We start from the raw sequence: 11,919 nt of genomic DNA, 5'->3' as shown, positions 1-11,919 counted from the left end.
ATAGAGAGAGGCGTGTGGTCCTTCAACGCACGCGCACTGCACCGTCACTTCCTGTTGTTTTTTATGTTCACTTCCGGCGGTGGCTCGTTGGACTGATTTGAGTCCGCTTTGTCGGGTAAGTTGGCCCTTGTTTTCTTAGGATTCGATCATTCTGAGGGAAAAGAATGGAGAGGATTTTCCCCCCAATTATTATTTCCATTTGGATAAATTGATTTGCCTTCTTTTTTAGTGATAGCTTAGTCTCCCCCGCCTTCCCCCTTCAAGGCAGGTACGTTTCGAAGAGGCGAAAGTGAAAGGCTGGGCCTCTTCTTCAGCTACGTCATTTCTACTAGTTTGTGCGCGGACGGATTTCTTATTTAATACGTAGCCCGAATTCCGGGTCGTCAGAAGCCGCGGTGACCGTCCCTTCTGGAGTTTCCTTGCCACGGAAGTTTCATGGCGCCTTAAAGGCGAACGTTTTGGGCGGTTAGGAGACACGTTTTCGCCCTTACCTTCCGTAGTGACTCAACATTAAAAAGTCTTGGTCACTTGACAACATGCAGAATGGCCTAACCCCAACATTATCCTAGAATTCAAATGATAATTAGACCGTATAATGTTAGTGTTTTTAAAATAATGCATTTATTACATTTTCCAACTGCCCTTCCTATGAATACACATGTATATTCGCAACACAGGCATACAGATTGAGTTATCGCCAAAAATATTTTCCTTGTGAAGTGCTATAATTTTGTTTGCCAGATATTCAATAAGATTTTTTTCTGATCCTTTAAAACAAGATTTTTCTATTGCTTAGAGCATTCGTATAATATTTGCCATTGTTGAATTGATAATTCAGTTTAATGCTTTTCAGAGACTTACTTAAGACTTACTAATTAGTTGTATATATCACTAATTTAAAATTATTTCAAACAGCAAAAATATAGTATTATGGTATAAAACACCTATAATGGTATCCCATCATTCTTGCAAATTGCTGATTGCTTGATTTCTGAATTAAATGTGAATTGTATTTGTGTATTTACTGTACTTCTGTATTTTTATATGACAATTCACTAGTATTAGATATTAATAGTCACAGGCAATGTCTATATATATCTACATATTTATGATAGATGAGAGAGAGAGAGAGAGAGATAATTTCTTGTAAAAAGTTTTAAAATTAGAATAATTTAAAATTATTCTAGAGAAGAGTTAAACAAATGATAGAACTTGATAAATCTTAACTGATTTTCTGTAGTAATCATAGCATTACTTTATTTTTAACTACATAATGGAATGTACATCTCTGGATGAAAGTACTAAAGTACTATATAAGTAAAATTTAGGTTGGTGTAGCCTTATCAGTTCAGCAAATTAAATACTGATTTTGATATACTCCTTTAAAAGAATGTTCCAAAAGTGGATGAGTGGATTTCATTACACTTTGTCAAAGCCTCAGCCAGATGAATTTTATTCTATCCCATCTATGATGTAAATACAGGCAGCTCTAGTCTATTGTTCAGAACTACCATATTTTTTGGAGTATAAGACGCACTGGAGTATAAGACACACCAAGATTTTGAAGAGGCTTTTTTTAAAAAAAAAAGGTTTTGCACTCTGCAGACCTCCCAAAAACAGCCTGTTTTTCATGAAAACGGGCCCATTTTTTGTCAAAAAGGGGCATGCATAGGCTTTAGGAGACTTGTAGAGTGTTCGGGGGGGGGGCAAAAACGAGCAAAAAACAGCCCGTTTTTTGCTCATTTTTGTCCTCCCCAGCCCCCAGGAGCACTCTGGAAGCCTCCTAAAGGCTATGCACAGCCATTGTTGCAAAAGGGGCAGGGTTTCAGGAGGGCAAAAATGCTGTATTCAGTGTATAAGACACACCCAGATTTTCACCCTCTTTTTTTGAGGAGAAAAGCGGCGTCTTCTACTCGGAAAAATATGGTACTCTTATGTTAGAACTGTGATAGCGAACCTATGGCACATGTGCCACAGGTGGCACGCCAAGCCCTCTGTGAGTATGTGAGTTGTTACCCCAGCTCAGCTCTGCCGCATATGCACGCGCACCTCCCACTGGCCAGCTGGTTTTCAGGGCTCTGCTGTGCATATGTGGGGGAGCAGGGCACATGCAGGAGATGTACGTGCGTGCACAGTGGTGGGGAGTATGCGTGCAGCCACACACAGGTGCAAGGGGCTGATCACACAGGACATGCGTGGGTCGGGTTGCACGCAGAGGGGGTGTGTGCTTTGCATTATGGGTGTGCGTGTGCATGGCCACTTTCGGCACTCAGCATCAAAAAGGTTACCAGAAAACAGCTGGCCGAGCTTAAAGCCAGAAGGACCTTGTTGATTTCCAAAGGATCTGCCTAGGCAGAGTTCAACTCCAAGTTGAGTGATTGATAGAGTCCAAGAATATTCCTCACAGCTCCTTACCTAAGATGTACTTTGTCACTTGAAACAGAGCTGCTGGGCTGCTATTGTAGATGCAATAACAACAGAGAAATAAGCATGTTTTGCTGCCCTTTTCACTATTAGATAGGTCCTCATATAAGCTTTTATATGTTCTCAGTCAACTTCCTTCTTTGCCTTCCTCTAGCAGTGGTCTGGGCATCTCTTGTACCATTTCATTCCTATAGCTGCTCAGTAAACCATGGGTCTCTCCAATAAATGCAAGCATTGTTTAACCACACAGGTGCAATTCAGCTTAGCATCCCCATCATAGGCTTGTTCCAAACAGCAACAAAGGCATCTGCCAAACTAAATGTCAGCTTTGGGAAAAGCCCCCAAGCTCCTGAAATTGCACTAGGTCCATGAGACATCTGAGTGTGTATGTGTGGGGGCAGACTCGTTGCAGGATGGGACAGCATCCCATCAAATCCCCCAAATCCAGATCACAACACCACTTCCCCAAGGCAAACACCAGATTCATTATGTTGCCCCCGGATAAGTCAGAGCACAAATGAGTTGGGCTGATCCAAGGCTGCCATGAACTGTTCAGTGCTTAAGCCCTGAGATGAAGTCTCCCAGAAGCATAAGCCTGCCAACCCAGGAGCACAGGTAGGCATACAGCAATGCTGCAGGGAGGAAGGTAAATGAGCAGCAATCCTCATTGATGCCTATATCCAACCTAATAAAGAGGGTCTCTTATCTAGTGTGGTCTGACCTTGTAAGCCCCTCATGTTGTGTTAATTTCTTTGAATTCCCAACTACCATTTTTATTCTGCTATTTTTTGAGCTGCCGTATAAAGAGATTCTAAAAGACATTTCTATGCAAATTGATATATAAAGTAGTAATCAGCATTATATAATAGTATATATTGATGCATTTCAGTTAGAAATTTATACTTTCATTATGGCATTCAAGTTTTATAATGAAAGTTTAATATTTTTTCTTCCAAAGATTCGAACCTTTCTGGTTGGTGATAGGTATCATATTTTCAATCATTTACAATTTTTCAGTCTCATTCCATATTAAACGGCTTAATACTTTGTCTTAATATGCAAAAGATAATTTACTTATAGTAAATGCATATTTAAACACTTGTTTAGAAAAAAGCTTCAAGGTATTGCAAGAAATGGCTTCTTTGATGGCATGGGTAACAGTTAAAATTGATCGTAGGATTTTTTTTGTGAAACAGCTAGGAACTTGAAAGGTGACTTGAAAGTCAGTCTACTTTGGAGTCTATATAATATGCAGTTCTGTTAAATGTATACCATTTTTATAGGCTTATTGCAGTTCCTGTTCTCTAAATGAGAGACAGTTTGGTGCAGTGGTTAAGCATCTGGGAGACGTGAGTAGTCCCATCCTAGGCATGAAGGTGATCTTGGGCCAGTTATTTTCTCTCAGCTTTAGGAAGGAGGCGATGGCCTCCAACATGATTGAACAAAAGGAAAAAAAAATATCTACATAAAATCAATATCAGTATGTTTTTCTTGTTAGCATTCATTATATGGCAGGCAGAAGAGCATTCTAACAACCTGCAGATGGAATCAGAAGCTAAAGAAGGAGATGAAGAGAGCCTGCAAACAGCTTTCAAAAAGTTGAGAGTGGATCCAACTGGGTAGGTAACAATTGCTTAAAATTATTGTTTTTTATGGCCTTAGTGCTTTTAATGGTGTATTGCTTTCTTTTTGCAAGCTTAAAATTGGAAGTGAACAAAGTTTCAGAGCTCATCATTCATGTTTGCCTTACTCTAGATTTTGTAGAAAATGCTGTTTCTATTGTGGATATTGGGAGGTTTCATTCCCTAGCATTGACTTCAAGTAATAAAATATGTGTAAGATATGCATGGATCACTTGGTTGGTTCAGGATCTTGTGTTTGTTTTTACACAAACTGTGACCAGTTGCATTATCCTTTCGGAGATACTTCCTTACCAAATTCCTCAATGCTTTCAACAGTGACCAAATTTCTAATGTACTTCCTTCACTGAGAAAACTGGGATACATTCAGAGATGTATCTGCCTTGAAAAAGCCCATGTTGAATACCAGTACAGGAAATGTTTTATGGCTTTTGTATTACAGGTAGTCCTCGGCTTACGACCACAATTGAGCCCAAAATTTCTGTTGCTAAGAGAGACAATTGTTAAGTGAGTTTTGCTCTATTTTACAACCTTTTTTGCCACTGTTAAGTAAATCATTGCAGTTATTAGGTTACTAACACAGTTATTAAGTAAATCTGGCTTCCTCATTGACTTTGCTTGTCAGGATGTAGCAAAAGATGATCACATGACCCAGGACACTACAACCATCATAAATGAGTCAGTTGCCAAATGTCCAAATTTTGATCATGTGACCAGGATATGCTACAATGGTCAGGAGTGTGAAAAAACAGTAATAAGTCACTCTTTTCAATGCTGTTGTAACTTTGGTCACTAAATGAATTGTTGTAAGTCGGGGACTACCTGTATGTCATAAATGGTTTTATGATAATGTTTCTGTCATTAAATGTTCTATGTAAGTATTTGTTCCAGATAGTTGGGCTTGCATGATTTGTTTATGGTTCTAGCACTAATCAGTTTTAAGTACTAGATGTTCACTTTATTGAGCCATGAGACTTATCCCCAGTTTCCTACTGACTTTCTGGGGAAGCAATCATGGAAGTTTGGAAATGGCAATCACATCATCGTGATATGCTTGGTAAACAATTGAAGGAACTCCCAAGCATCTAGATCACAATCATGTGACCATCTAGATGCTGAGATGAGTAGAACTCTGAAGATTGGTCATAGCCATGCTGCTGTACCTTGCAATGGTCACTGACTGAATGATTTTAAGTTGAAGACTACCTGTACCCTGTTCCACTTTCTTCTTACTCATTTTACAGAATAGCATTTAATATGTTGTCTGTTCCTTAAATCAGATCTTCTGTTAGTGAAGGAACAGGATTGCGAACTCCAGGCAGAGCAACTGTGGATGGAGGCTGGCATCAAATTGTCTGTTCAAGAGAGATTTGGCACCGGTAAGGAAAACTACCCTTTTTTGTTTGAAATTTCTTTTTAAAGTGTCAATACTTGGCTAAGATAAATGTGTAAAACTTAGGGTGAAACTTATTATACAGCGATCTGTTTGCATTTTGTTTCTATCTTGTCTAGTTGAGAATTTATTTGGAAATAACTGGAAGAAATGCAGTGGATTATTTTAATTACATCAACTGTTCATAATATTTCTTTCTGATTAGATATATTTGCAACCCTTAAAATTTTCAATTTGATTTTTTTATGGACAAAAGTCAAGGCACATGACATGAAATTACTTCATCCATAGAACGAGAGCAAATAATTTAGTACAAAATGCCTATGTTCTAGAACGAAATATATTCTAGTTTCTGCTAACATTATTGCTTTCTGTTACAGAAGTGCACGGAAATCCTTGAAAGGGACAACAAGACCACAACGACGCAGGCGTTCCAAATCTCCTGTTCTTCACCCCCCAAAGTTTACATACTGCAGCATGAAAGCATCTTCTGTAAATAACCAACTGAAACACAAAAGTCAGATTGATGCTCCAAAGAATAAAATCAGTCCAGATCCTAGAGTTTCAGAAGAGCTGTACCTAAATGGAAAGAGGTGCCCACTTTTAGACAACAGCAACTGCAGAAAAAGCAGAGCAGGACATCAGAAAACATGTACTGGTGAGCAGCCTTCCAAGAATTTAGGAAGAAAATGCCATACTTTTTCTTTGACCTTTGAAACCAGCCTGGATCCTAGCCAGCCTTCAGATTTCCAGTCTCTCTCCAAGATGAGTTATGAGAAGCAGTGCCCATACATGGACAAAGAATGGCAAGCAATAGAAACATACTCCTTTTCCGGTTTGCGGAGCGTCTTATCAGAGTGTGAAAAGGCAGTCCTGGAAGTGCGTTCACAATCTTTACCAAATCGATCACCTTCTAGTACAGGTTCGTCTGGCTCTGTTCGGTCTTGTTCGGAGCAAGCTCGAGTCTTTGTGGATGATGTGACTATTGAAGATCTTTCTGGGTATATGGAATATTACTTATATATTCCCAAGAAAATGTCTCACATGGCGGAGATGATGTACACTTGAGATGAGAATCATGGGTTTAAAATTCAGTGGTGGTAGTGAATATTTCCTCAGTGCTGTAGATGGAAATGTGTCCATTGTCAATGCTGCGTGTTTGATCAAATGTTTATTTGCACCATATAATGTAGTTTTTTAAATAAAGTTTAAAAAGGCGATATATGTTTAAAGGTGCGTTGGATTAAATCGGATGGTTTAAGAATGTACCTGGATAAAAATTTTGTTCTCTTGATACAGTCTAAATTTTAGTTTCCTAAAAACTTCAAACAAGGTTTGTCTTTTAATAAGAGTTTTCCTAAAATGCAGCAAATTCTGTAGATTTCAAACTAAATTTACCAAATTAGGTAAAACAATCAGATCTACTGATAAATTTGCAGTAAATTTGCAAGGATTTTCTTTCTTTTTGTATTTTTTTTCCAAAAAAAAAAAGAGTTTTCTCACTCTAAAGTGAAGAATGCTTTGGCTGAACAGGAGTGGATGTTTTTGTGAGAGAACTTTGAGCTCATATCAGTTCTGATAGTGAAAAGAAATTTCTAATTCAGGTGGTTATGCAGATAACTTACACTCTGCTAGTATAAGATTGGTTAACTTGTTATGCTAAGCCAAAATCCTTGGGTTTTTTTACGAGCATGTCTTTTGTAACCATCTCTAAACGGTTGGATTTCTTATGACGATAACAAAAATAGATCCAACAAGCCTAAAAGGTACTCAGTCCTGCCCTAGTTTGATATTTCAGATGAGTGAAAAGTTAAAATAATTTTGTGCACTTTCTTGTATAGGATTGAATATGAGTCTGCAATTTTTAAAGAAACAGGTTTTGGCATTGTTAATATTTCCTCCTAAATAATTTTTCTGATCTAACTTTCCTTAATATATCAGCTTCTAGCAAAACATACATACCCCTAAGTTGATTTTAATCAGATTAATATTTCATTGGTAAATATAAGTTTTTCTTGAACATCCAACAATGAGCTTATATAGTTCTTATATAGTTTTCTTTTTTTAATAAGCCATAGTGGTTAAGTGTAATCATCACACTAAGCCACCAATATATAGACTAATGCAATATGTGAGCTCATCTTTTTAATTAGCTGGCCTGGGCCTTGTTTGCATAACACACGCAAATTAGTCATAACTGCTCTCAGTTGATTGAGTGATCTTTGCCCCTAGCACATGATCTTGGATGGCTTCATCAGTCATCTGATGTTTTCAGTCTTATTTGGTACCACAAACAAGGCAGGAAACTCCCTTTCTGCTTCACTTCCTACATTTTTATTGTTCCCAATTGGAAGAAGAAAAGTTGTTATGGCACTATAGGATTGAGAGAACCATGACTAGGTTTGGATAGGTTGGACTGTTTCCCACATAGTTTTCCTCTTTTTCAGTACCAAGATCCATGTGGTCACGGGAATCATAAAGGATTACATAAACTGTTCAGAAGAAGCACTGCTTTCATAACACCTTTCTAGAACTCAATTATGACTGTTGGAATAGTAGGTTAAATTTTAAATTCACAGAACATCTTAAAAGTTACTTCATCAAAGGAATTTGTTTAGCCCCGAATGGACTGGGTCGTTTGGGGCTAAATCCAGCTCGCTAGGATTGTAGCTGTGTCAGTTAACCTAGTTTTATGACTTCACATGGCATGCTTGTCCTATCTACAAACAATTTAACATGGTATATAAAAAGAGCCATTGACTACCTTTAAGCACTGCTATAATGATAATCCTTGAAGACGAATTCTTTCAAACTGTACAGGTAGTCCTTGACTTACAACCGGTCACTTAGCAACCATTCAAAGTTACAATGGACCTCCCCAGAACTACTTACGATGTTTCTAAGTTCTGATGGATGCCCCCACAATCATGTGATCCAATTTTGGGCACTTAGCAACCATTCTGCATTTAGAGCTGTTTACAGCATGCCACAGTCACAAGACTGCAATTTTCAGTGGTTTTTTTGCTGGAAGCTGCCATTTACTTAATGACTGCAGAATTCATTTAATGAACACAGATGCACTTAACTCACACCCCAAAATGTCATAAAATCTGGTTCAGTCCCATGACTCAACTTCTATAACTGTATAACTCTAATTCCAGGCTCAATTAAAGTTCTATGTCAAGGACTACCCGTAATACAGTTACTTTCTCACTAGGTTCCTGCAAGTCTTGACCTCTCTTCATTTTAGGTTAGGGCGTTTCAAAAGAGACACTGTAATTAACTATATTAAATAACATCTTCAAATTAAAACAAATGTGTGCTAGCTATGGATTTTGTAGTTCATTTGTCCTTAAAACTAGTTACGGAAAGCATTTAGATAAGCCATAAGCCAGTAGATAAAAGGAACCTCAGAACTATCTAGGTGCCTCCAGGAACAGAAAGCAAAAACTTCTGCTGTACAACATCTATTTTTATTCTGCAGAACTTTGAAGAAAGCCATTTGAATGAACAAAGCTTGGCATCCTATGGAATTAAAAAAAGTGAAAACTTTAAGAAATATGAGGGTTTCCTTACAGCATAAGGATAAATCCATTAATATACGATGGAAATATTGCAAAATAGGCTAGCTCATTTTGCTTATTTGGCCCCTACCTGAAGCAAAACGTCTTTAAAAACCCCCCCCCCCCTGAAACAAAGTGCTGTTTCTGAGTATAGTGGCTTGCTTCAATTAAACCTTTGAATAGAGGAATTTCCCTGCAGATTGTGCATTTGCAAATCAACGTGGGGGTTGGTTCTATCCCCATACATAAATACTTGTGATGATGAAAATTCAATCCATTGCATGCATACAAGAAGTAGCTGTTTTATGCTGTAATTATTAAATGATACATATATGTACCATTTGCTATATGTCAATATTAGAAATATTGGGTGTTCCATTTATCTTAAGTAGATATACATACATACATATATGCCTTAATTTTATAAAGAATGCAATTAATATTTCTGGTTTACTTTTGATTAACAGATTCTCCTCATATTTGAACCTCTCCTGCATTGTAGGAAGACTCTACAGGTATAATGGAATAGGTGTATTGCTGTGAGAACAAACTTGAAACCATGGTAACCATACTGTTATGACCCAAGTGGTCACGGTTAGCAGGCCTCCAGAGAGTTCTCTATTTCTCTTGGGAATGGTTAAACAAATGGCCCTCCACCGACCAGTAAGGCTCCACCCTCAGTCCCCCAAACAACAGCCCAGAGATTATTCGGCAAATCCACAAGGCAAAAGTCCAGGCAAAAGTATAAGACAAGGACAGTTTTGAAGGCAAAGTCTTCAAGGCTAGGGCAAGACAAGAACAGTCCTCGAAGGAAGGCAAAAGCAGTCCTCAAAGACAAGGGAGCGTGATCCAAAAACAAACACTTGTTCCTGGCAAAAGCCCCTCCTCACGGCATTTCCTTAACTTCTACTTTCCAGGTGAATCTCTTGAGGAGGGGCGGGACGCCCTTCTCATGAGTAGTTGATTCACCCTGTGCTGACTCTGCCTCCTCTCCATTCTCCATGCTTAGAGATTAAGCAGGGGAGGCATTTGCTCATCTTCGGAGCTCCTCTGCTGTCTGCCCTTTCTATCTCTCCCCTTCCTTGGTCAACCTGCACCCTCTCTTCCCTGCCTACTCGCCCGGGACTGGTTCATCTTTGTCTCCAGGTTGTTCCTCATGCACCACAGGGACTGCACCATCCCCCTTTGTCAGCCCAGGCTCCCACTCCTCTGCTTCAGACCCTGGCTCCGATGGGGCCATGACACATATGTACTTATCATAGAGAGTTTGAAAATGAGTACATTATTTCTGCTTCACTGTTTAAAAGACAATACTACTAAAAAGGAGTTTTTGAAGCATATAATGTTTTAGATTTATTTTTTCCCCATTCTAGGACTAGAGGCAAGAAAAGTCAGCGTCAGAATCAAGAATACAATGGAACTTCCTTTTGGATGGTTAAATCCTTCTCAATGCTGATTTAATATTTACTAGACTCATGGAGTAAAGAATATTGGCAACACACAGAAGGTCACTAAAATGATGGTTTAAAACCAAACACTTTACAGAATGTTCAATAAATGGACCACTAGATGGAGCTTTGAGGGTTTTTTTTTTATTCTAGCAAATAATTTATCCAGAACAGCAACTGGTATTTTAAAAAAGGTCAATATTCAGAGATCTGATAGATAAGGAAATTATTCCAATTTTCCTACAGAGGAGAGAGGAAGATTAAATCTTATACCCAGATTTTATATATATATGTATGTATGTATGTATGTGCATATATGTATGTATGTATGTATGTGTGTATATATATATATATATATATATATATATATATATATATATATATAATATATGTATGTATGTATATATATATAATATATGTATGTATGTATGTATGTATATATGTGTGTGTGTGTGTGTGTGTGTGTGTGCGCGCGCGCTGATAAATAAATAAAGGGAGACTAGTATAGATCTATTTCAAGCTATTTAGCTCTCATCAGCTAGCCATACCCTTACTGGGATTCGAAACTGTGCTGTATTACATCTTAGGCAGACGTCTTAGCCATTAAGCCACAGGTCCTCCTCCTTATCAGCTGAAGCCAGGGAAGAAGGTATATATTTAGTGTGACAACCCCTGGTATGCCCCAATTATGGGAGGAAGCTAACTGCTTCCATTGTCTGTCAATCGGCTCGTCACAAGAGACCATCACGACAGAAACCCAATATTATTACTGTTGTCTTTGTTACATTTGTGTTATATTTGTGCTGATAATGGAAGGGCACAAACAAAAATACCCCTAGGAGAATACCAAAATTAGGTGGTTTGAAATTACAGAGATTTGAAAAAGAAAAAAAAAAAGAACAAAGAACGGGTAGAGGTGCAAGAAAAGAAAATGTAAGGAAAGGAAATAAAAAATCACATTCTAGGTAAAACATTCATCGTAATCACAGAAATTATTTCTGATGACAGTTGCAATGCTTTCCAACTCAACATATCCTTTTAAACTTCATTCCATGCTTTAAAACAATTGCTTCAAAACATAATAGTTCATATTAGACCAGGTAACACTCAAATATTTAACCTTTTTCTGAATTTTGAAACCAGATTTTTTTCATCAGATCTTTCAAAACAAAAAACGCCAGTTTAAATTGTCAAATATATGCAGTGGTTTTCTAAATGCCTGAGCAGCATTTGAAATAGGTTGGGCCAGAGTACACCAAAGTGATCAATATTGACTCCCAAAGGCTGATGGGATTCTTCAGTACTATTGTTATTTTTAGTACTATTAGTTAAAGTAATGCTTATTATTTTCCAAAAATAAATGGTAAGTGAACAATCTGAAACTTCATGAAGCAGTTGATTAACTGAAGAATTTGGGGATTCCTAGGTTAAGCAATCATTGTACATCCTTA

The 11,919-nt window shown here is 37.8% G+C and overlaps 1 protein-coding gene across 1 annotated transcript; it reads left to right on the top strand.

The window, feature by feature from the left end:
- Window positions 1–22: 22 nt before the first annotated feature.
- LOC116509185 (oxidative stress-responsive serine-rich protein 1-like) lies at window positions 23–7,259 on the top strand. Its single transcript, XM_032218201.1, has 4 exons — window positions 23–115; window positions 3,923–4,043; window positions 5,345–5,443; window positions 5,838–7,259. Exons 2-4 carry the CDS (start codon window positions 3,967–3,969, stop codon window positions 6,523–6,525), a joined length of 864 nt encoding a protein of 287 aa, XP_032074092.1. The 5' UTR covers window positions 23–115; window positions 3,923–3,966; the 3' UTR covers window positions 6,526–7,259.
- Window positions 7,260–11,919: the final 4,660 nt, after the last annotated feature.

Source organism: Thamnophis elegans, chromosome 5 (genome assembly GCF_009769535.1).
Source record: "Thamnophis elegans isolate rThaEle1 chromosome 5, rThaEle1.pri, whole genome shotgun sequence".
NCBI classification, from domain to species: domain Eukaryota; kingdom Metazoa; phylum Chordata; class Lepidosauria; order Squamata; family Colubridae; genus Thamnophis; species Thamnophis elegans.
This window is presented reverse-complemented; position numbering and strand designations above follow the sequence as displayed.

Bases quoted from the DNA above. Each gene is read 5' to 3' on its own strand.
- LOC116509185 (XM_032218201.1), top strand. From the start codon at position 3,967: ATGGAATCAGAAGCTAAAGAAGGAGATGAAGAGAGCCTGCAAACAGCT. The intron at 4,044-5,344 runs GTAGGTAACAAT...TCCTTAAATCAG, and splicing joins TTGAGAGTGGATCCAACTGG to ATCTTCTGTTAGTGAAGGAA. The intron at 5,444-5,837 runs GTAAGGAAAACT...TTTCTGTTACAG, and splicing joins TCAAGAGAGATTTGGCACCG to AAGTGCACGGAAATCCTTGA.